Here is a 25787-nt window from a genome sequence, read left to right as displayed (position 1 = left end):
TTTCAACCTTTTTTAAAACAAAATAAAACTTAACCTGTTCCAGCAAACCAAATTATTTCATAGCTCTTTTTTAAAAAATGTGCAAACACATATTAAGCTTTCAAAACTAAGGCACATGGGTTATTATTCACTATCGAAGTTTCTAGGCTTTAACAGCTCAGTTCTGCCCAACTCCTACAAATAGTGGGTGGAATTTGGTGAAACATTTATTGCCAACATCCAACAGAGAGCAGCTGGATCAGCTGACACAACCACAGATATCTTGGAAGAAGAAACTTCAGGGCTGGTAAGGTATGTTTCATCTTCTGCTTCCCTAACTCCAATATCCATTGCTGGAAGCCAATTTCAATTCTGGGCAACTCACGTCAACACCAGATTACTGCGCACCTAGCAAGGCACTGTGTCGGGCTGGGCATGGTGGCTCACGCCTGTAATTCCAGCACTTCGGGAGGCCGAGGCGGGTGGATCACCTGAGGTCAGGAGTTCGAGACCAGCCTGACCAATATGGTAAAACCCTGTATCTACTAAAATTACTAAAATTAGCCAGGTGTGGTGGCACGTGCCTGTAGTCCCAGCTACTTGGGAGGCTGAGGCAAGAGAATTGCTTGAACCCGGGAGGCAGAGGTTGCAGTGAGCCAAGATCATGCCACTGCACTTCAGCTTGGGTGACAGAGCAAGACTCCGTCTCAAAAAAAAAAAAAAAAAAAAAAAAAAGTAACAAATACACAACTGCTTCTTAGAAAATAACTGGTCTTGGGTCTTCAAGTCTTCGCTCATGTGAGAGGCTGTATTGTCCTAGTAAACACAGTCATCCCTCTGTATCCAAGGGGGATTGCTTCTGGGACCTCCCTCAGATATCAAAACCCACAGATGCTCAAATCCCTGCTAGGAAATGGAGTAGTGTTTGCATATAGCCTATGCATAGCCTCCAGTATCCTTCAGGTCAACTCTGGATTACTTTTTTTTTTTTTTAAAGACAGGATTTCACTCCATCACCCAGACTGGAGTGCAGAGGCCTGATCAAGGCTCACTGTAGCCTCAACCTCCCTGGTTCAGGTGATCCACCTGCCTCAGCCGCCTGGGTAGCTGGGCTTACAGGCACCCGCCACCACGCCTAGCTAATTTTTGTATTTTTTGTAGAGATGGAGTTTTGCCGTGTTGCCCAGGCTGGTCTTGAACTCCTGGGCTCAAGCCATCTGCACACCTCAGCCTCCCCTGTACCCGTTCAGTACAGGCATAATTTTTTCTCTTAGTATATTTGATTTGAGGTTGGTTGAATCCATGGATGTGGAACCCATGAATACAGAGAGCCAAATGTATTCACTTCTCTCCCTCTTGAGGTGGCGTGCCCTTCCCTGTGCCACTGACATGTTGTGTGCCTTCCGTGGGCAATGGAGTCTTCGCCACAGGCAGAGGTTGTAAGGGATACTACATGTCTCAGCTCTAGGCCATGGCGGCCAGTACCATAGGTAGCTGCCCTCCCTTCAGCCTGGGTCCTGGAAAAACATTTGAGAAGACCTGAACCTGAATCAACACCCGGGGCCGAGCCTTGCCCAATCCCCAGAGCTGCCCCAGATGTCCCACAGCCACACGAGAAAAAGAAATGCTGCTTGTTAAGAGCCACAGAGGTTTTTGAGGGTGCTTGTAATACGGCATCATCAGACCACAGCTACCTACTACCTGTCATCAACTCACTTTATACTCGGATGCCAGATCAGTCCTCCTAGGGCTGAATTCCAGCCCTCTCAATCTCCTGTTCAAGCATCGTGCTTCAGCGGCTGAGTCAAGTCCCTCTTTCCTAGGTGGGCATCCAGGGACCTCTCAGTGTGGCTGCCAGCTAATTTCTTCAGCCTTTCCTCTCATTTCTCCCCTTTATGGGAATTGGTCTAAAATGACCATCCTGAGTGCTACAACCTTGTCAAATACTTCTTTATGATGTTAGTTAACTTTTCATAACTACGTGGAAAACTCGTTAAGGGCAGGGAACGAACCTGTGTGAAATTTCTTTGCCCTCTACTTGCACATAGCAGCCACTCCATAAATGCCTCTGGATTCATCATAAACGCTTGCTTCACAAAGCGTTCCATAGAGACGGCTGGATTCCTCACCTGACTCTCCATGTCCAGCCCTGGGCCCTGGCACTGCCATGAAGCACTGTGGACGTCCCATCCTGCGGTGAGCCACGGCAACATCCACTGCAGACACCCAGGGGGACGATGGCCCCACGGTCTGGGGTGTGCAGGTACTTTCCAGAGAGCTCAGTGACTAGCAGAGGGTGCAGACATGACTGGTGGCTTGGACCCAAAAGCATGGATTAGATTGTTGGATCGATTTTTAAGTTTAGTTACAGGACCTGTTGCTTAAACCATAAAGAAAGGACTCAACTCCAGACACTAAGACAAAACTGACAGGCTAGCATGAAGGGGCTGGTGCCCTCAGCAGCAGCAGAACCCAGCCTGGGTACGGAGCACTCCAGAAAGATCAGAGGAAGCATCTTCCCGGCGGGTAAAGAGTAAGCAGCTCCCTGTATGCTCAGGAGCCCGGCCTTCCTGACGCTTTCCCACATCCCGCCAGGCTGGATGCCCTGCCTCCCCCGAACATCCCTGAGCTTCTGTCCTACCGTTCAGTGCCCCGGGTAGCCTACACACTGTAACTCCTACTTAGCCTTGGCAACTCAGCATAGGGACCAACTGGGGAATCTGCGCTCTCCCAGAACCTGCACACAGCTCCCGGTGGCACTGAATGCATTCTTTTTTTTTTTTTTTGAAACGGAGTCTTGCTCTGTCACCCAGGCTAGAGTGCAGTGGTGCCATCTCGGCTCACTGCAACCTCTGCCTCCCAGGTTCAAGTGATTCTCCTGCCTCAGCCTTCCTAGTAGCTGGGATTACAGGTGCTAATTTTTGGATTTTTAGTAGAGACGGGGTTTCACCATGTTGGCCAGGATGGTCTCGATCTCTTGACCTTGTGATCTGCCCGCCTTGGCCTCCCAAAGTGCTGAGATTACAGGTGTGAGCTACCGTGCCCGGCCCTGAATGCATTCTTTATCTCCGCCTTCCCCAGCCAGAATGAAGACGCTGCCTACCAAGAACAGTGCATTTTAATGGTCACTTTGGAGATCTGAAAAATACAGATATGGGCAATGAAGAAATCACTTACACACATGCACATACACACAAGAGCATGTGCGTGGGCCCTGAAGTCACTTTCTGTAACTCATCTTTGGAATTCACAGGACTTCATAATATCAAATAGTGCATGTTTCCTTGCATCGTTCTAGGTTTGAAATGTTATTGTTTGTTGTTTGTATATTCTTCTAATTACATTTCACAGCTATTTTATCTTGCCCCCTGACTCATAATTCATTAAATTTAAATAAATTTGTGGAGAGTACATGTCTTGATTTTTATTACAAATCCTAACTGATACATAGTATGCTATTTTAATGTATTTATTAGGTAACTGATAAACCTACTAAACATAAAAAAATAGTTCTAATGTTTGTTGGTACTGTTATTATTGTTCTTGTCAGCTACAAAATATGGTGATTTTGTTTCTTCTTTTTTGATAGTTACATATTTGTGTTTATTTTCCTACATTACCACATTAATTAGAAAAGATATTGTAAAATATTAGTAATGATACTAGGCATCCTAATTTGTTCCTAATTTTAATGTAAATCATGCCAGTGTTTTGCTATAGAGAAAATGTTAGCTTTTTTCCTTTTTAACATAATGTTAAAGAAATATTCTTCTGTATTAGTTTTTAATCACATAGCAATAGTTTTAGATAGCAAATCACCACAAATGACGGTCCTTCAAACAACACAAACTCATTATCTCGTGATTTTTGTGGGTCAGGAGCCCAGAGCGCCAAGGCCAGGGGGGAGCCTCTCTATCTGCAGTCAGCGCCTCTCCTGAGCTCTGTGCTGGAGACAGGATTCACTGCCGTCCACCCTGCTCTGAAAGGGCACCGAGGCCTCCTGCACAGCATCTCTCCAGCTCTGCTCTTGAGGGCTCTTGGAATCACACTGGGCCCCTTGGATAATCCAGGATAAACTCTCTCAAGTCAGCTGATTAGTCACCTTTTATGACATCTACAAAGTCCCTTTTGCCAAGCAAGGTGACATAACCATTGGAGCAACCCGGGGGGGTGTGAGGGTAAGGGGCAGTCATGGGGGCCAGAATGCTGCCTACCATACCTCCCAATCTTGATACACTGAGTTCTACAGCTAGAAATGAATGTCTCGGCCAGGTGCGGTGGCTCATGCCTGTAATCCCAACATTTTGGGAGGTCAAGGTGGGCCAATCACTTGAGGTCAGGAGTTCAAGACCAGCCTGGCCAACATAATGAAACCCCATCTCTACTAAAAACACAAACATTAGCCAGGCGTGGTGGTGCACACATGTAATCCCAGCTACTCGGGAGGCTGAGGCAGGAGAATCACTTGAACCTGGGAGGCGGAGGTTGCAGTGAGCCGACATTGCACTACTGCACTCCAGCCTGGGCGACAGAGCAAGACTCTGTCACAAAAAATACGAAACAAATGTCGCATTTTATCAAATCCCTTTTTAGTATCTATTATCATGAACATATATACCTTTTACCTTTTGATCTATTGATATACTAATAGTTTTATTAACATTAAAAAATAATCACATTCCTGGAATACATCCTTCCATGTCATGACTAATTCTTTATTATACTGGTAGATTAAGTTTGCTATGTCTTCATGTTGGCTTGTTGTAATGTTTATAAATAAGGGTGGGGGTTTTATTTTGCATATTATTTTTGTAAGGTTTTGGTGTTAGGGTTATACTATTTTGGTGAAATGAACTGAAAAACCATTCAACCTTTCCAAAGCTCTCAGACACTACTCAGAACACAGGAAGTAAGCTGTCTGGGCCCAGCACCTTTCTCACATGGTTCTTCATCAAACTTTTCAGTTTTTCATGGCTAGTAATCAATTCCAGTTTTCTACTCATTCCTTCGCCCATTTTCCTATACAATCATGTTTCACTGAGATTTTTCAAATCAATTGGCATAGAGTTAACACAACACGCAAAATAATGTACTTCCCAATAACTATAGAAAACAATCTCACCTATATTTGTTTCATTTGAATCTGTTACTCGCACTTTGTTAATTTCTTTGTCTTACCAGACGTTAATCCCTTGGCTAGTTGTTTTCTAAAGAATTAGATTCGGCATCCTATTGGTTGTTGTTTTCTAAGTCATTGTTTTCTTATAGTTGCCCTTAAGTTTATTTGCTGCTCTTTTTCTGCCTTCTGGAGATGGATGCTTTGTTCATTTATTTGCTTCTAAGTTCAGTTTTTTGTACTAGACTTTTTGAACTATTTTTATTTCGTTGGCCATCCACCATTAAAGTAAACTTCCTGTTTGGGGAGAACCCCAAAATAGGTGGGAGGCAGCGCCCCACCCTCCCATCCTCATTATAGATGCTGAGTGTGGGGCAGTCGCCACCTTCACCTGGCTGCCTGCTTGGACATGGAAACAAAACAGGCCAGGGGCTCCCACCCAGGTGTCTGAATCGAGAGTTGTGGTCTTTGAAGACAGTCAGAGTTTCGAGTCGAGAGCTGCAGCAGAGGGAACTCAGTGGTGGTGCCACAAACGTCCTACCTGTGGCACTTGCCTCTGCAACATCCTGCTGCAGACGCAACTGGCCGTGCGGGGCTGCCCAGCCTCCTCCACTGTTCCTGGTTTCTGAGCCTCATTCTCCAGTCTCCTTGTTGATTCTACCGGCAACCCGACAGTCTTCTGGTTAATTCCTCTTCTGCTTAGATTAACTATTTCTCATGTTTAAAATGTAGAATTCTGAATGGCATGGTTTTCTTTTGCATTGTTCTTACTGCCATTTTCTAAATATTTTACAACTGCAGTTTTGAAGTTTCTGTCACCCAAGATTTATGAAAAGCCTCTTTAAAAAGCTTCTTTAGAAAGATTTATAAAAGTTTTTTAAAGTTGTTTTTTAAAAGCATTACAATTGGGTAAGTTTGTGCATTTCTATCTTTGTGATTCATTTCTAGTTTTATTGTTTCATCAGATGACATTTTCAGTGTGATATCTGCCTTTAGAACATTGGAAAGTGTTTTGGGCTTAATATGATTAATTTTTGTAAATGTCTCATGAATGGTTGAACATGGTAAGTACACTTTGTAAAAACGAAGTTCAATGTACATTTATTATACTTACACACTGGCATACTCAGAGCTTGTTGACCTGAGCCATCAAAAACAGACGTATGCTATTGTTTCTCACTAGCATTACGTGTATAACAAATTACCTTTGCATTTTCTAACAACTTTTACTTTATATATTTTGATGCAATGTTATTTGGTGCATAAATGTTGGTGACTTAATTCTACTCTTAACCAATATAAAATTACTCTTTAACCTGTGTAATATGATAAATACAATACTGTCTGCCTTGAGTTCTCCTTGGTCTGCTCTTAATAATGATCCCTGGGGACTGGCTCATATTTTCACATACCTAGCTATTGTCACAGTGCCTAACACATAGATGCTTATTCAATGTTGGTGAAATGAAGAGATACTGGAAACCAGGATGATCAGTAAAGTCCTGTTTGTTTTGGTTCCAACAAAGATATAAATCTCAGCTCCCTCCATTCCCCTCCAATGACCTGCTTTCCTATGGGAAACTAACGGCCCCCTCATCATACCCAAATAGTTACAAAGACATTCCCAAGTGCTAATCCACACCAGAAGGCAGCTGCAGGGCCAAATCTCTGCCATGTCCAACCTCTTAATGCACAACTGTGAAGCAGTGGCTGGGTTGTTGAGGGCAGCGCACAGCAGAGTGTATGCAACACACAAGGTATCTGCAGTCTGAGTTCAGACTCACACAGAGGAAGCAGTGAGAGCAACAAGGGGAAGACACTGTGGGACAGAAGGCAGAGTGTGCAGTAAGATGCAGTCAAGTGCCCAGGAGAGGAAGAGCACAGCCAGAAAGAGACGAGGGAATGAGAAAGGGAGCTTGTAAGGATTTAAAAGAGGAGGGGAAAGTCCCGCCAGAAATAAAAGCGACTGGACACTGAGTCCCTGCAGAGGGCGCCTGGAGGCTCTTTGTGGCACCCACACCAAAAATGACAGGACAGAAGACAAGGGACCAGGCCATGTCCTGGATGTGGGAGGAGGCTGGTGCTGCTCGGTGCCCCCCAGGGGCTAGCATGGCCTGAGGGCTCCATGTACTACTTCCTTCATATTGACAGCCCCTCCAGATGTGGCATCGCAGGTGCAGAGACAGTCCCAGTGCCCAGACAGGACAGCAGGGCTGGGACCCAGGCTGCAGCTGCCTCCAGAGGCCACCTCTGAGCCTCTAGGCTAAGCTGCCTGGGTCTGGGCAGAGTTAGGCAGACTCTTGTATAACCGGTTTGCAAATGCTGGCAGTGTTTCATCTTACTGTCTAGCAAACTTTCTTATTAGTTTGTCCACAGTGTGTGATTAAAATCTAGTACATGTAAATCCCTTTTTATTACAGGTTTAGGCTGTACTAAAAATACCCATTCCAGCGAAAGCTGCTAGCTATTCTGACGCTGGACTAGGGCCCACCAAACGACAGACATCCCTCATAGGACCTACCCCGTCAGAAAAACGAGGGCAGTGTGCACCTGGGGCTTTAGAACATACACAGTGAGCCTGAGAGGGTCTTACAGGCCCATGTTTTGCCTCTTCAGCTCCTTCAGTTTCTCTCGCTTTAATGATTTGAGGGATATGAGGATCTGAGAGAGAAGAGGTGGCTCCCTGGCCCCAGCTGTTGGTTGTTTAAAAATATTCCGTAACCTCAAAGCCCGCCTGGATAAATAAACAACCCAAAATGCTGTGTTCCACATGTGCAGAAGCAACGCGATGGCAAGACTCAGAGAACCAGAGAGACGGTCAAGGATTCCAGAGAAACAGACAGACGGAAACAGGCAACAGGGACAAAGTCAGAGAGAGACAGAAAATATATTCACGTCGATCATGGCAGATCATCTAAATCCTTCCAGATTACAGAGAAACAAGGCTATTCCTACTACTTTGTGAAGACGCTTCTTGTTGTAATCAGTTACTTGGGAGCACTGACGGTGGCATTCCCATCACTGATGAGAACATCAATGGCCACAGCCATGCGCTTACTGGCCCCTCAGTGAGCCACAGGTCTGTCTGTGCTGGGTGCTGTGGCGGGCACTATCTCAGTTAATCTTCAAAAGAAACCGAGGGAGTGGCATTAGGATCACATCCATTTTACAGATGTGGTAACAGCTGGGAGCATTCGGACAACTTGCCAGGTTCCAGTATTGCTCAATGAGAGGACCAGGATTCAGCCCTGGCCTGTGTGTCCTCAGAGCCAGGTCCCCAACCACTGGGGATCTGCCAACTAACTCTGTGTTTGACCAGAGAAAGTTCTTTCCTCAGCCCTCAACTAAAAAGGCCCCTATGACTTTCAAACTTATTTAACAAAGAAAACTGCTCTTCTGAACGGCCTGGGAAGCTGCATTTTTCTTCTCTCCTCTCCCACGCAAAGTGACATTTATTTACTGTGCTTGGGAAGGACCAGCTCAAATCTGCTCGTTACAAGGTAAGGGAAGCCACAAGTTCCCACCTCAGCTTTCAGCATACCACTGTGCTATTTCCCTTGCTGCAAAAATAACTCTTTCAGTAAAAACTTTCCATCTAAAAATAAGATCATGGCTAACTCTGCAGTTACCCTTCTCAGTGGGAGACATTTGCCTTCCACTCTATTTTCCTGAATGCAGAACGTCCAATCTGCTGTCCTGCTCATCAGTCAACCAAAGGCCCAAGTGTCCCATAATTAACCGGAAAACTGAAGCTATGCAGGTTTCAATCACTGGGTGGTGTTTTGAGGAGCCCCGTGAGCAGCTTTGTTTTAGATCACTCATATGCTACTTCTTCACCTGTCCCCCACGGAGCTGGCCCTGAGCACCACTCAGAGGCCGCGGCTTGCGGTGTGCTCCTGGGCTCCAGCCTTCCTCCTCTAGATCCCACCCCAAACTTCCCCACTTCCTCTCCTTTCCCTTTCTCTTTCCTGTTCTGGGTCTCCCATACATAGACCACCACCATGTTCAGATGTGGATGCTGGGTGGCCACTGTGACTTTGATTTACCAGAAAGGTGGAGGCCTGGCTCCTGGCCTATTATAGCCTGGTGGCTCCTAGGTTCACGGCTGGTAGAGTGCACAGGAGAGGATCCTATTGGCAACACTCACACATGCAGAAGTACACTGTCACTGGGGAAAGGCATAGTTGTGATAAGGGGCTTTTACATCTTATTCATCAGGGTTCTTTAAGGGACACATACACCTGTGGGCAATGGGCGGGAACAAATGTGATTATACGAACTTTCAGAGCAGTGTCTGAAAATAATCCAAAAGGAATTTTAAAATAGTAAGTTATAGGAGATTGAGAAGAAAATTTTGACTGTGATTAAAAATCTAGCCTAGGCCAGGAGCGGTGGCTCACATCTGTAATCCCAGCACTTCGGGAGGCCGAGGCAGGTGGATCACTTGAGGCCAGGAGTTCAAGACCAGCCTGGCCAACATGGTGAAACCTCGTCTCTAAGAAAAATACAAAAAAATTAGCCGGGCATGGTGGCATAAGCCTGTAGTCCAGCTACTCAGGAGGCTGAGGCAGGAGAATTGTTTGAACCCGGGAGGTGGAGGTTGCAATGAGCTGAGATCGTGCCACTGCACTCCAGCCTGGACGACAGAGCAAGACTCCATAAAAGAAAAAAAAAATCTAGCCTAGAGACAAGAAACAGAGGATAAATGAGTGGACACACTGGGGGTGTTTAGAAATGAGTAAAAAGTTTTATAAATGATAAAGAGAAGGAAGTACCCAGTAAGACCTTTAGTTTTATACATAACAACACCCTACCTACCAAAATACAGTCTGGAATAAGGCATTAGACCTCCAGAAGGCATGCAGAATGACAGAAGAGTTTATGTGCACGAGTGTAAGACACACACTGTCCCATCATGTCACAGGCCTGGAGGTCAAAATTACAACCCAAGAAAGGGTGTTGAGAACTCCTACAGGTAGACGGTTCCCCCAAAGATATTTAAGATGCTGTGCTCCTTCAGCTTAAATTGTCCCCAAGATAGGTGTGGAATGCACACTGGGGCTGGTGTCACCAGGAAGGGTATTGGTAATCAAACAAAGGCTGACGTGTGTCCTTGTAGAAACCCTGGTGTGCCCCCACATGGAGAACTAGGTGTAGTTTTGGCCATTGCATCTACGGAAGGTCAAGACATTGTCCAGAGAAAGCTGATCAAAACTATCAAGAGAGGAGGAGTAACAAGAGCACAGCAGCTAACAATTACAGAGCGTTTGCTACATGCCAGGCACTTTCCACCTGTTCATTCATTTATTCTCTCCACCATCCCATGCGGCAGGCAGTTATCAACCCCACCGCAGGACGAGGAAACTGAGGCACACAGCGTTTCAGTACCTTGCCTGTCACGCAGCTGGTATTTGAACCCAGGCCGTGCAGTGCCAGATCCCGTGCTCTTAACTATCAGCTACTTCCTACATGGGAGAAACAGAACACATTCCATACTGTTCTGTTGGGGAGGCAAGGCTGAAAGTAATTTATCTATATTAAGAAAACCAAGACGAGGCCTGATAGAGAAAACATGAGCTTTGTGGCAAACTGTAGATGATTAAAGTTAGGGTAAAGTTAATTTAAGACAAATAAACGGAAGACTGCTTTGCACAGCAGGACGTACATTATAAAATGTTATTTTTCTCAAGAAGAATTGAGACTACAAATTCTAAGACTCACGAAGAGTGTTGGCAATCAATGCTGTGTTACTAAGGGAAGCTAGGTTTGTTCTGAGGTGCACTCCCATCCTTTCAGTTATGAGGTAACAGGGTTTCCATTGCTTATTCTCCCAAGAATACCCCTGGTCACTTCTGCTAGAGGCAGGCCATGAGTCTTCCCCACTGTGGCAAAGCTTTTATCCTCTCCTTGCTTCCCTTCCTGTCACTTGGGTGTTCTGCCATCTCCTTGCCAACCTCATCTCTAGGCAGCTCCAGCCACAGAGAGAAGAGAGTCTGTGGGTGTGGGGAGCAGCTCTCAGTCTGCAGTGACAACAGGCGCTTGCCAAATAATCCCAGGGGCTAGGCTCGGGTCACTTGTAGAAGGCCCGTGCTGGGCCAGTGGTAGGGCCCAGCCTTACAGCTGCAGACCTCTGAGCTCTCGGTTCCCTTTGCCTGTTTCCCTAGCCTGTCCTGGAGGAAGTTGGGAAGCAGACAGGGGAGGCCTTGGTCGTCTCCGGGAAGAATACAGATCCAAACTCCAGCCCCTGGAGGAGAGGTCTCCCGGACCCTGCCTCTTTTCCTGTCCCCAGAAGGACTGGGGATTGATTGAACGCCCCCAGCTCCTCTGAAGAGCTGGGACAAACAACTGCACAAGGGTGCCTCCCGTGGGTGTGTGGCCAGCCCTGCGGCAATCGAGGGGCCTGGGGGCGACATGACTTTATTTCAAGTGCCTGCTGACCTGGCAGCCTTGGGAGACAGAGGACCCCATTCTGGTGCCTGTGCTTGGGGAGGCGCAGCCTAGGGCGGTGCAGGGTGTAAAGAGAATAAAAAAGAGATTTGGTGACTCTAGGCCCGGTGAACTCAATCAGTGGCAAGATGCAAATGCGCTGAAATAGTAACCATTACTGAGTGTTCCGTGGCGAGGGGCTGGAGAGGCGCAGAGCCCACCCGGAGGACCCGGGCTCCCGCCAGGCTCCGCCCAGGCACTACTCACCTACGCAGTTATCACAAAGGCTGCAATGGGAGGCGCGAGGGGGCCGGAAAATCTTGCAGGTGAAACAGTATTTAAGTTTCACGGTCTGGCCATTGATGATGACTTCTTTGGTTCTGGGAGGCGGGCGGTACCCCCCTGAACTGGTGCCGTTTGCGATATCTGTGGAGAAAAGAAGAGAAAGAGCGCACACACTTCAGAGCCTCCCTCGGCCTCGGCGGGACCCATCTGCCTGGAGTGGAAGCTCTAGGGCAGCAGGCACAGTGACTGGCAGGGCCCCCGGTGCCCACACTTTACTCAGGCCGGGGCTGTGGGACTCACCCTCCACTGGGGCCCAGGCCTGCTTCGTTGCACACGTGCAGGGGCCACGTGACTGAGCTCTGGCCAATGGAGCACAGCACACATGGCCCCGCCCAGCCAGGCCCTCCCTGTGGAGCCCCACCCCTTTCCTCCTTCCCCCTCCCCTCCCTGTAGGCGGCAGGGGAGGCTCCGGGCCACTTTGGGAGCCACAGCTGGGGAGTCGCCTGATTGCACAGAGGAGGGCCACCCTGACCTCTTCCCGCCTGCACAGGTCTATGAGCACCAAACTCCTGCCTTAAACCTGGGAAGGCTAGGGTGTTACTTGTTAGTGCTAGCCTTGCCCTCATTAACATACCACCCTAATTCGCTCTCCTGGAATGCTGGACTCCAAATCCAGCTCCAGGGTCCCTTCACTTTGCCCATTGGCTACCTCCAAAATGCCAAGTATAGAATGGGAGGGGGAGAATCCAGATTGTAAAAAATACATTTTAAAAAATCATTAAATGTATATTTTGAAAATCATTTCTACATTTCATCATCTCAATAGCACCTTTAATTTTTAGAACCAGTTCTAAAAATGTCAATGAAAATACAAACACGTAGAATTTTTAAATTTCCATTTTATCTTATCATCTCTGATTTCACATTGGGATCACATGGGAGCTTTTAAAACTCCCCTAAGGTGTGAACCCTGTCCCAGATTTATTAAATCAGAATGACCTGGGTTGTTCTCATGTGGGCAAGGGTTGAGAATCCGTGCTTTCTGGGAAGATAAAACTTCCAGTTTTATTTCACCTAGACTCCTCACAGCCCTATTAGCCTTGCCAAGAAGAAGTTAGGGCAGCTGGCTGTGCAGTCAAGAACAGGAGCACAGGGTGGATGGAGAAGATCAAGAACTTCCATGAGGGCTTCAGCTGAGACTCTGTGGCTGACAGATGCAAGCCAGACCTAAGGGACTGGATCAGTCCTGGGGAGCATCAGAGTTGGTAACATTAAAGATAACTGTTCATTTTAATTCTCACCCTCTTAAAGCACATACTATCAGAGATGGTTGCAAGATACTTTTGGTTGATTTCCAAAGTGGTAGGAATCAGCCCCATCACCCACTCAGTCAACTCACACCACACCAACTCATCCTGGGCAATAATCATTGAGCAGAACTGCTGAGATCCTGGTCCTGCTGTCAGAGATTCTTTCATTGGTGTGGGACATTGTATTAGTCTGTTCTCATGCTGCTAATAAAGACATACCTGAGACTGGATAATTGATAAAGAGGTTTAGTTGACTCACAGTTCTGTAGGGCTGGGGAGGTCTCAGGAAATGTATAATCATGACAGAAAGGGAAGCAAACATGTCCTTCACATGGAAGCAGGGAGGAGAGGTGCCAAGCAAAGGGGGAAAAGCCTCTTATAAAAGAAACAGATCTCGTGAGATTACTATCACAAGAACAGCATGGGGGTAACTGCCTCCATGATTCAATTACCTCCCACTGGGTCCCTCCCATGACATGTAGAGATTATGGGAACCATAACTCAAGATGAGATTTAGGTGGGGACACAGCCAAACCATATCATTCTGCCCCTGGCCCCTCCCAAATCTCATGTCCTCACATTTTAAAACACAATCATGCCTTTCCAACAGTCCCCCAAAGTCTTAGCTCATTCCAGCATTAACCCAAAACTCCAAGTCCAAGTCCAAAGACAAGGCAAGTTTCTTCTGTCTATAAGCCTGTAAAATCAAAAGCAAGTTAGCTATTTCCTAGATACAATGGGGGTACAGGCACTGGGTAAAATACACCTGTTCCAAATGGGAAACATTGGCCAAAACAAATGGGCTACAGGCCCCATGCAAGTCTGAAATCTAATAGGTCAGTCATTAAAGCTTAAAGTTCCAAAATAATCTCCTTTGACTCCATGTCTCACATCCAGGTCATGCTGATGCAAGAGGTAGGCTCCCACAGCCTTGGGAAGCTCCGTCCTATGACTTTGCAGGGTACAACCCCCCTCCCAACTGCTTTCATGGCTGGTGTTGAATGTCTTCAGCTTTTCTGGGCACACAGTGCAAGCTGTCAGTGGATCTACCATTCTGGGGTCTGGAGGATGGTGGCCCTCTTCTCACAGCTCCACAAGGCAGTGCCCCAGTGGGGACTCTATGTAGGTGCTCTGACCCCACATTTCCCTTCTGCACTGCCCTAACAGAGGTACTCCATGAGGGCTCCACCCCTGCAGAAAACTTCTGCCTAGATATCCAGGCATTTCCATACACCCTCTGAAATCTAGGTGGAGATTCCCAAACCTCAATTATTGTCTTCTGTGCACCTATAGGACCAACACTACGTGGAAGCTACCAAGGCTTGGGGCTTGCACCCTCTGAAGCCATGGCCTGAGCTGAACCTTGGCCCCTTTTAGCCATGGCTGGAGTGGCTGGGTTAGAGTCCATAGGCTGCACACAGCAGGGGGGCCCTGGACCTGACCCAGGAAACCATTTTTTCCTTCTAGACCTCTGAGCCTGTGATGGGAGGGGCTACCATGAAGGTCTCTGACATGCCCTGGAGACATTTTCCCCATTGTCTTGGTGATTAACATTCAGCTCGTTGTTTCTTATGCAAATTTCTGCTGTCAGCTTGAATTTCTCCCCAGAAAATGGGTTTTTCTTTTCTACTGCATGATCAGGCTACAAATTTTCCAAACTTTTATGCTCTGTCACCTCTCAAATGCTTTGCTGCTTAGAAATTTCTTCCACCAGTACTGTAAATCATCTTTGAACTTGAGAAAGTTCAAAGTTCCACAGATCTCTAGGGTGGGGCAAAATGCCACCAGTCTCTTTGCTATATCATAACAAGAGTCACCTTTATTCCTGTTTCCAAGAAGTTTATCATCTCCATCTGAGACCACCTCAGCCTGGACTTCATTGTCCACATCACTATCAGCATTTTGGTCAAAGCCATTCAACAAGTCTCTAGGAAGTTCCAAACTTTCCCACATCTTCCTATCTTCTTCTGAGCCTTCCAAACTGTTCCAACCTCTCCCTGTTACCCACTTTCAAAGTTGCTTCCACATTTTCAGGTATCTTTATAGCAGTGCCCCACTACCCAATACCAATTTACTGTATTAGTCCATTCTCATGCTACTATAAGGACATACTGAGACTAGGTAATTTATAAAGGAAAGAGGTTTAAATGACTCACATTTCTGAAGAGCTGGGGAGGCCTCAGGAAACTCACAATCCTGGCAGAAGGGGAAGCAAACACATCCTTCTTCACATGGTGGCAGGAAGGAGAAGTGCTGAGCAAATATCTCGTGAGAACTCACTCACTATCATGAGAATAGCATGGAGGTAACCACCCCCGTGATTCAATTACCTCCCACTGGGTTCCTCCCATGACACATGGGGATTATGGGAACCACAATTCAAGATGAGATTTGGATGGGGACACAGCCAAACCATATCAGGCATTGAGATGTCTAAAAACTCCTCAGAGATGTTGATATGGTTTGGTTTTGTGTCCTTGCCCAGATCTCATGTTGAATTGTAATCCCCAGTGTCAGAGGAGGGGCCTGGTGGGAGATTACTGGATCATGCAGGTGGATTTCCCCCTTGCTGTTCTTCTGATAGTGAGTTCTCATGAGATCTGGTTGTTTAAAAGTGTGTAGCACCTCCCCTTGCACCCTCTTCCTCCTGCTCTGGCCATTTAAGACCTTCCTCTTTTCCTTCCTCCATGATTGTAAGTTTCCTGAGGCCTCCCCAGCCACGCTTCCTGTACAGCCTGTGGAACCATGAGCCAATAAAACCTCTTTTCTTTATAAATTACCCAGCCTCAGGTAGTTCTTAATAGCAATGTGAAAATAGACTAATACAGATGGGAATCTGCAGCCAAAGATGAGAAGGCCTGCTCCAGGAGTGGTCCACCAGCATCCATACCATCTGAGAGCCTAGCACAGAAGCAGATTCTTGGCTTGTCCAAACTATGGAATGGGAATCTGCATTTCACCAAGATTCCCCAGTGATTGAAACTTTCAGGTTTCAGAATCCCACTGTGGGGTGCCAGCAAATACTCTCCAGTCCACACATTCCTACGTGCCTCTTTATTATGTACTCAAATACACTCACTTGCATGATAAAGAGCTAAACTTAGAGAACACAGCTTAGCCAGATGAGGGGCCACATCACAGAACACACCCACACCCAAGCATTTTCACGCAGAGCACTTGGTGATTTAGAATGGCTCAGTATATCTGGAAAGCTGTGCCATTCTGCCCCCAAGCAGGGCTGCTGTCACTCACTGACAGTACCTACGACTCACATGTCATGATTCAGGGCGTCCAAAAGGTATGCCCCTCCCTGCAATCTTCTTTAAAAATATATATTTTTTTTAATTTTTAGAAATAATCTCACTCTGTCACCCTGGCTGGAGTGCAGTGGCACTATCATAGCTCACTGCAGCCTTGACCTCCCAGGCTCAGGTGATCCTCCCACCTCAGCCTCCCAAGCTGCTTGGACTACAGGTATTCACCACCATGCCTGGCTAATTTTTAAATTTTTTAAATTATTTATTTATTTATTTATTTATTTGAGAAACGGAATCTTGCTCTGTCACCCAGGCTGGAGTGCAGTGGTGTGATCTTGGCTCACTGCAACCTCTGCCTCCCAGGTTCAAGCCATTCTCCTGTCTCAGCTTCCCAAGTAGCTGGGACTACAGGCATGCACCACCATGCCCAGCTAATTTTTGTATTTTTTTTTAGTAGAGATGGGGTTTCACTATATGTTGGCCAGGCTGGTCTGAAACTCCTGACCTCAGGTGATCCACCTGCCTTTGCCTCCCAAAGTGCTGGGATTACAGGCATAAGTCACCATGCCCAGCCTAATTTTTAAATTTTTTTGAGAGACAGGGTCTCACACTGTTGCCCAGGGGGGTCTCGCGCAACTGGCCTCAAGCTAGTGATCCTCCCACCTTGGCCTCCCAAAGTGGTTACAGGCATGAGCCACTGTGCCCAGCCTTGGTCTTCCTTAAATGGCTGTCAGAGGTCTGGAAATCTGCCACAGCCTTCTAGCCTAAGGCTTTGGTGTTTGTGAAAGTATAATCCCAGAGTTAAGGAGAGTGCTTTGAACTGCTACTGGCCATGAATTATTCATGGAAAATTAAAGTTCCAGGTTGGAGGGAGAGCAGGCAATGTGGAGGGCAGCGTGGGGCAACGGCAGTAAGAAGAAGCCAGTCTCCTACTTCTCTCTTCCTGAGGCCCAAACCTTCTGCTTAGAATAATTGAACAGCTGTGGAGCCAGTTCAAGGACTCTGGGTGGCCTTGCCCTGCCAAGTAGGATACCCTCTTTTGGCAGGTGCCCCGTCTGCCTGGCACTCCAGGTGGCTGCCCCATCAAATGGCACTAACGTCACAGGCATCTGGAGAGGCGCTGAGCTCCAAAAGCAGGGGCCTTAAGAAGAGGGAGGCCTTGCAACTGATTCTGCAATAAGGCGAGAACAAAGCGATGGCACGGCTGTGTGCTTCCCCTGAGCATTGGATAGAAATCACTGGCTTTGAATCCATGAAAGATAAGGTCAGGCCTCTATGGGTGCCAGCTGGGTGCCACTGAGGCCTAGATTAATAATAATCCTTATGTCAGCTGTGAAATCTATTGCCTCTATTTACTCCTGCAAACATGGGTAGAAAAACTAGACCTGATATCTTTTTAAAAAATACTAACTCAATCAAACATTTGTGTTAATTTCAGCAGAAAAGTTTAGAAACTGAATTGTGAAGGTGAATATTTTAAAATGCAGGAATGACAAACGTATCAACACTACAACTATTTAAATAGCCTAGTTCTGAGTAGCAATGACTTGATAAAGCGAGTATTTGCTGGCACTCCTGAAGATAAACTCTATTGATCTTTAGTTCCAAAGTGCATTTTTTAAAAGATTGAACCTCTGTTACAAAGAGGTGAAATGCTGAAAGCTAGAATTCAAAAGACATAGTAAACTGAAGCTTAAGAATTAAACCCAAACCCAAAACTCTTTAACTAACTATTTGTAGAGCTCTTTATGTAAAAGATATGGAAGGATCAGAAGACCTGGATTCAGGGCCCAGTGATGCCACGAAAAAAGTCAACCAATATTTATGAAGGATTTACTATAAGCCAGTGCTGCACCAGGGGTTGCAGAGGGCTGCTGGGGTGCTGGGAGGGCTCTGCTGGGCTGTCTGATGAGCACAGCAAGTCTCGGGCCCGTCTTGCCACCCATTCTGATCTGATCTATTCTCCTGGCCCTTAGAAAGTCAGCTTTCTAAATGCAAGTCCCACCAAGAAACTCAGGCCCTCCCATGCAGCACACAATCCGTGAACCTTCTCTCTCCTTGCACGATCTTCCACGGAGCCTATGCTCAAAACACAGTGGCCACCTTGGGTTTCCCTGAGTGGGCAATGCTGTTTTCTACTTCCAGGCATTTGCACGTGATATTTTCTCTGCTCGGGATTCCCTCTCCTGCTGTCTGCGCAGATAATCCTATCCTTTGAGGACCAGTTCCAGCTTCTCTTGTGAAAACACTTTGCAAGCAAAGTTAGTTGTTTCCTCCTTTGGGCTCTCACTGCGCCTGCCTTGTTTATTTATCCAGCCACTAGATCTGTATTGTGCTTCTACTGGGGGCCAGCCCTGGGCTCTGAGCTGGGGACACAGCAGGAACTCAGACTTCTTCTCTGCTGGTGGTGTTTACAGGCCAGAGGGAAGACCCAGTACTGATGATGTCAGGAGGATTTGTTTCCAGATCTTCCTGCTGCTCCAGGGCAGCGACCATGGCCTATCCACTTTCAAGTCCCCATCGTCCAGCAGAGGGTCTAGCACACAGGAGATGCCCAAGATGGAGGACTGCCATGCTCCCGCACCTCCACCCTGCCTGGGAATCACAGCCGCAGGCCCTCAAGTGCTGCAATGCTGTCCACCAGGCAGGCCACTCTTGTGCCTATAGCCCCTCACTTGCAGAGGACACCTTTCCAAGGTGCTCTGTGGATCTGACTCTTTCAAAACTTGTCCACAAGCTGCTGCTGATTCAGAGCCAACCTCGCATGGCCAGGCGGCACCCCCAAAAAGGGCCAGCTGAGATGGCCAGCTGTGTACCTCAGGGAGCCCCGCTGTTCTTTCTTCCGCACAATGCATCCAACAGCTGCCTAGGCCCATGGCTTTCAGGCACGCTTGCATCCAGGGCAGATGGGAACAAGGGGGCTTGAAACCCAGGGCTTCACATACTAACCTTAGCACAAAGAAACTTTTTCTTCAGTGTTCTAGCCTGAGGCCAGTGGCCAATCATGAAGTCTTTCTCTCATCTCTGGAGATCACAAACACCTGTAGCCTGTGTCATGTGGCACAAAGAGAGAAGTAGAGGGAGGGTTCCTGCTGTACTCAATTTTTCTGGTTTTGGGTGTTTTTTTGTTTTTTTTTTTTTGTATTTTTGGTTTTTGGTAACAATTGTGCCTCTGCCTCTTTGGGCTGCTCTTTGTGGCTTAAGTACAGCAACTGAAAAAGGAATAATAGGCATTTGCAATAGCTAGTGGGTCAAACACTGGAATTTTTGGGGGAAAACCTCTAGCAGTTAGGCAAGTGTATATGAGTCAGTATTTTTATTTATTTATTTATTTTTTGAGATGGAGTTTTGCTCTTGTCACCTAGGCTGGAGTGCAATGGCACGATCTCGGCTCACTGCAACCTCTGCCTCCTGGGTTCAAGCAATTCTCCTGCCTCAGCCTCCCGAGTAGCTGGGACTACAAGCTCCTGCCACCACACCCAGCTAATTTTTTTGTATTTTTAGTAGAAACAGGGTTTTGCCATGTTGGCCAGGCTGGTCTCGAACTCCTGACCTTAGGTGATCCACCCGCCTCAGCCTCCCATAGGGCTGGGATTACAGCCATGAACCACTGTGCCCGTCCCAAGTCAGTATTTTTCAAGGAGATTTTCATACACAAGCATTTTGAAAGAGTATGTAGAATGGTCTCTTCCTTCATATAGTCCCCGAACCAATTGGTGGACGTTGTTGGCATGGAGACAGAAATAATAACAGCACTTACATCTAGTGTTACCCTTGCAACCAGCCTGTGGGCAAAAATTAGGGGAGCTGGGATGAAGAAATTGGGGCTGTGCAGCATGTGGGCTCAAGGATGGGAAGCTGCCTGTTGACTAAATTGTTTCACACAGAATTCCTGGGCCTGCCAGAGGCCTTCTATCAGCTGTTTAACTTCTGCCTGTGACTTCAAGTAAGTCATCTTTTCTTCCTGAAGGAATAGCAGAGCACTTCCATCCTGATAGATCCATTTGTCTCCCATCGGATTTATTCCTGCCCCAAATTCAGGGATCAAATGTCTATGTGTTACCATATAAAGTAACTGGACTCTGCTTTCTTACAATGCAAAAGGAAAAATCCCAAATTATAAAAGATGTAGATTAAGGTTCTTTCCTGCCATTGCAGCTGTAGTGGTACTGCCCTAACTGCCCTTGGGCTGGGGAAGGGACAAAGGGCCTAGTCACTATGCTGGCACCTCCAGCACTCCACAGCCACTATACAGAGAGGGGTCCCGTCTCTTCCCTGTGAGCCCCCATGCCCCACTCTTCAACAAGTAGAGTCCCCGGCTCAGGCCAGCTGTGCAGCCTCCCTGCCCCTCCGGCTGAACACTCCCAGTGTTCACTCCCATCCAGACCAGTAGCTCAGCAGTTCTCTGAGGTGCAGCTCCTAGAGGCAACCGAGAGCTCCTCGGCCACTGCCATTGCAAGGGTGCTGCCTTGCTGCCCTTGGACTGGGAAAGGGGCAAAGACCCTGAGTGCTTCAACCACACTGCCAGCAAGCTGCAGTTGCCCTAAGGAGAAGAGGCCAGGCTGTCTTCCCTGGTACCCACCCACCCACCCTGCTCATCACTGGAAAGGGTCCCCTCCACTTAGGTCCACAGCACAGCTGCCCCATCCCAGGCCAATCGCAATGATTGATCGTGGCTCTGCATCTCTTGGTGGGTGGGGCCCCACCACAGAAGTGAAAGGCCCTCTGCTACAACCACTGCTAAGGGCCCTTCCTCTGCTGCCTCCAAGCTGAGGACAGAATATAAAGCCTGAGCTTACCCCAGAGCTGCAGTGGGCATCCTGGGAGTGCCAAGCCGAGATCTGCAGCCAGCACCTAAGTGGGAGAGGAGCCTACACCTCAGAACACTGACAGGTCACACAGCTGCAAATGTGTGGAAACGCTGAGGAGCCGCATGGCTGAGGAAGAGCCTACCTGCTGGCCCTTACGCTTAAGTGCCATCTACTGTATCAAAGCCCAAAACTTAACACCAAAAACAAAACAAAACAACAACAAAACAAACAAACAAACAAACAAAAACCACCTTTGCTAATATACTCCCCATGTGAAACCAAGGACAATAATTAACTATAAATAAAGACCTTGCAAAAAGCCTTGGTCCTCTGAAAACATCCAGAAAAGTCTACTGACCGTACTCAACTTACACCACAGTTAAAGGACCACCAACCCACACAGATGAGAAAGAGCCAGCCCAAGAACTCTGGCAACTCAAATAGCCAGAGTGTCTTCTTTCCAAACAATTGCACTAGTTCCCCAGCAAGGGTTCTTAACCAGGCTGAAATGGCTGAAAGACAGAAATAGAATTCAGAGTATGGATAGCAGCAAAGATTATTGAGATTTAGGAGAAAGTTGAAACCCAATCTAGGGGATCTAAGAATTGCAATAAAATGATACAGAAGCTGACAGATGAAACAGTCATTATAAAAAAGGACCAAACTGATCTGAAAAAGATGAAAAATGTACTATAAGAATTTCATAATGAAATCACAAGTATTAACAGCAGAACATACCAAGCCAAAGAAGGAATCTCACAGCTTAAAGACTGGCTCTGAAATAACTCAGTCAGACAAAAATAAAGAAAGGAGAATGAATAAAACCTATGAGAAATATGGACTTATGTAAAGAGACCAAATCAACGACTCACTGGTGTTCCTGAAAGAGACAGGGAAAAAGCAAGCAACTTGGAAAACTATTTCAGGATATCATACATGAAAACTTCCCCAACCTTGCTAGAGAGGCTGACATTCAAATCAGGAAATGAAGAGAACTCCTGCAAAATAATACACAAGAAGAATATCCCCAAGACACATAATCATCAGATTCTCCAAGATGAAAATGAGAGAAACAATGTTAAAGAAATGTAGAGAAGAGGCAGTTCACTTACAAAGGGAACCCTTCAGGCTAACAGCAGATCTTTCAGCAGAAACCCTAAAAGCCAGAAGAGATTGGGCTATATTCAGCATTCTTAAAGAAAAGAATTTCCAACCAAGAATTTCATATCCAGCCAAACTAAGCTTCATAAATGAGGGATAAATAAGATCCTTTTCAAAGCAAATGTTGAGGAATTCCTTGCCACCAGACCTACCTTAAAAGAGGTCCTGAAAAGAGCACTAAATATGGAAAGGAAGGACCATTACCAGCCACTACAAAAGCACACTTAAGTACACAGACCAGTGACTCTATAAAGCAACCACACAAACAAGCCTGCATAATAACCAGCTAACAATGTGATGATAAGATCAAATCCACACATATCAATACTAACTTTAAATGTAAATAGGAAATGCCCCAATTAAAAGGCACAGTGTGGGCTGGGTATGGTGGCTCACACCTGTAATCCCAGCACTTTGGGAGGCCCAGGTGGGCAGATCACTTGAGGCCAGGAGTTTGAGACCAGCCTGGCCAACATGGAGAAAGCCCAAATCTACTAAAAATACAAAAAATTAGCTGGGCATGGTGGCGTGTGCCTGTAGTTCCAGCTACTCAGGAGGCTGAGGTGGGTGAATCACTTGAACCTGGGAGCCAGAGGTTGCACTGAACTGAGATTGTGCCACTGCACTCCAGCCTGGATAACAGTACAAGACCCTGTTTAAAAAAAAAAAAAAAAAAAAAAAAAAGGCACAGAGTGGCAACCTGGATAAAGAAGCAAGACCCAATGACCCAATAGTATGCTGTCTTCAAGGGACCCATCTCACATGCAGTGACACCCATATGCTCAAAATGAAGGGATGGAGAAAAATCTACCAAGCAAATGGAAAACAGAATAAAAGCAGGGGTTGCTATCCTAATTTCAGACAAAACAGACTTTAAGGCAACAGAGATCAAAAAAGACAAAGAAAGGCATTACATAAGCAAAGCATTCAATTCAATAAGAAGACCTAACTATCCTAAATATATATGCACCTAACACAGGAGCACCTAGATTTATAAAGCAAGCTATTAGAGACCTACAAAGAGACTTAGACTCCCACACAATAATAGTGAGAGATCTCAACACCCCACTGACAGTATTAGATCATTGAGGCAGAAAATTAACAGATACTCAGGACCTGAATTCAATGCTGGACCAAATGGACCTAGCACAAACATCTACAGAACTCCCTACCCCAAAACAAGAGAATATACATTCTTCTGATTGCCAAATGGCACATACTCTTAAATTGACCACACTGTCAGACATAAAACAATCCTCAGCAAATTTTAAAAAAAATCATACCAACTACACTTTCGGGCCATAGCACAAGAAAAATAAAAAATCAGTACTAAAAAAATTGCTCAAAATCATACAATTACATTGAAAATTAAACAACCTGTTCCTGAATGACTTTGGGGTAAATAATGAAATCAAGGCAGAAATCAAGAAGTTCTTTGAAACTAATGAGAACAAAGATACAACATACCAGAATCTCTGGGACACAGCTAAGGTAGTGTTAAGATCGAACTTTATAGCACTAAATGGCCACATGAAAAAGTAAGAAGGATCTCAAATTAACAACCTAACATCATAACTAGAGGAATTAGAGAAGCAAGGGAAAACCAATCCTAAAGCTACTAGAAGACAGAAATAACCAAAATCAGTGCTGAACTGAAGGGAATTAAGAAACAAACAAAAAACATACAAAACATCAACAAATCCAGGAGTTGGTTCTTTGAAAAAATTAATTAGACCACTAATAAAAAAAGGAGGGAAATCCAAATTAACACAATTAGAAATGGCAAAGGGGGCATTACCACTTACCCCCAGAGAAAAAAAAAAAAAAAAAAAACACATAAAACACAAAAAACCCAGACAGTACTATGAACACCTCTATGCAGACAAACTAGAAAACCTAGAAGAAATGGATAAATTCCTGGACACATACAACCTCACAAGACTGAACTAGGAAGAAACTGAATCCCTGAACAGATTAGTAATGAGTTCCAAAATTGAAGCCGTAATAAAAAGCTTACTAACCAAGAAAACCCCAGGACCAGATGGATTCACAGCCGAATTCTACCAGATATATAAAGAGCTGGTGCCATTCCTACTGAAACTGTTCCAAAAAAATGAGGAGGGACTCTTCCCCAACTCATTCTGAGGCCAGCATCATCCTGATACAAAACCAGGCAGAGATGCAACAAAAAAAGAAAACCCCAGGCCAATATCCCAAATGAATACAGAAGCAAAAATCCTCAAGAAAATACTAATAAACTGAATCTAGCAGCACATCAAAAAGCTAATCCACCAAGATCAAGCAGACTTTATCCTTGGGATGCAAGGCTGGTTCAACATACACAGATCAGTAAATGTGATTAATCACATAAACAGAACTAAAAAATTTCCTAAAAACCACATAATTATCTCAATAGATGCAGAAATAAAAGAGATGTGAATAAACTAGGCATTGAAGGAACATACTTCAAAATAACAAGAGCCATCTATGACAAACCCACAGCTGACATCATACTGAATGGGCAAAAGCTAGAAGCATTCGCCTTGAAAGCTGGCACAAGACAAGGATGCCCTCTCTTACCACTCCTATTCAACATAGTACTGGAAGTCCTGTCCAGAGCAGTCAGGAGGAAGAAATAAAAGGCATTCAAATAAGAAGAGAGGAGGAAGTCAAACTCTCCCTGTTTGCGGATGACATAATTCTATATCTGGAAAACCCCAGAGTCTCTGCCCAAAAGCTCCTTGATCTGATAAACAGTTTCAGCAAAGTTTCAGGATATAAAATTAATGTATGGAAATCAGTAGCATTCCTATATACCAACAACATCCAAACCAAGAGCCAAATCAGGAACACAATCCCATTCACAGTTGCCACAAAAATAATTAAAAACCTAGGCATACAGCTAGCCAGGGAGGTGAAAGATTTCTACGATAAGAGTTACAAAACACTGCCAGAAATCAGAGATGACACATACAAATGGAAAAACATTCCATGTTTATGGGTAGAAAGAATAAATATCGGCCAGGCACGGTGGCTCATGCCTGTAATCCCAGCACTTTGGGAGGCCGAGGCAGGCAGATCACGAGGTCAGGAGATCAAGACCAATCAGCTAACATGGTGGAACCCCCTGTCTACTAAAAATACAAAAAATTAGCTGGGCGTGGTGGCGGGCACCTGTAGTCCCAGCTATTCGGGAGGCTGAGGCAGGAGAATGGCATGAACCCGGCAGGCAGAGCTTGCAGTGAGCCAAAATCACACCACTGCACTCCAGCCTGGGCGACAGAGCGAGACTCCATCTCAAAAAAAAAAAAAAAAAAAAGAATCAATATCATTAAAATGGCCACACTGCCAAAAGCAATTTACAGATTCAATGCTATTTCTATCAAAGTACCAATGACATTCTTCACAAAATTCAAAAACTATTTTAAAATTCATATGGAAC

General features: G+C 45.8%; 1 protein-coding gene across 3 annotated transcripts in view; it reads right to left on the bottom strand.

Moving 5' to 3' along the window:
• ZDHHC14 (zinc finger DHHC-type palmitoyltransferase 14) overlaps nucleotides 1–25787 on the bottom strand; it is a 316034-nt gene that overhangs the window by 81462 nt on the left and 208785 nt on the right. For all 3 annotated transcript variants that reach the window (XM_032161220.2, XM_032161211.2, XM_058435626.1), the window contains exon 3: nucleotides 11789–11947. In XM_032161220.2, coding sequence (XP_032017111.1) covers nucleotides 11789–11947 — 159 coding nt within the window. The remainder of the gene's footprint in view (nucleotides 1–11788; nucleotides 11948–25787) is intronic.

The sequence above is a fragment of the Hylobates moloch genome, unplaced genomic scaffold (genome assembly GCF_009828535.3).
Source record: "Hylobates moloch isolate HMO894 unplaced genomic scaffold, HMol_V3 SCAFFOLD_2, whole genome shotgun sequence".
Taxonomy (NCBI): domain Eukaryota; kingdom Metazoa; phylum Chordata; class Mammalia; order Primates; family Hylobatidae; genus Hylobates; species Hylobates moloch.
Note: the sequence above shows the minus strand (reverse complement) of the source record. Positions and strands in the feature narration are given on the sequence as shown.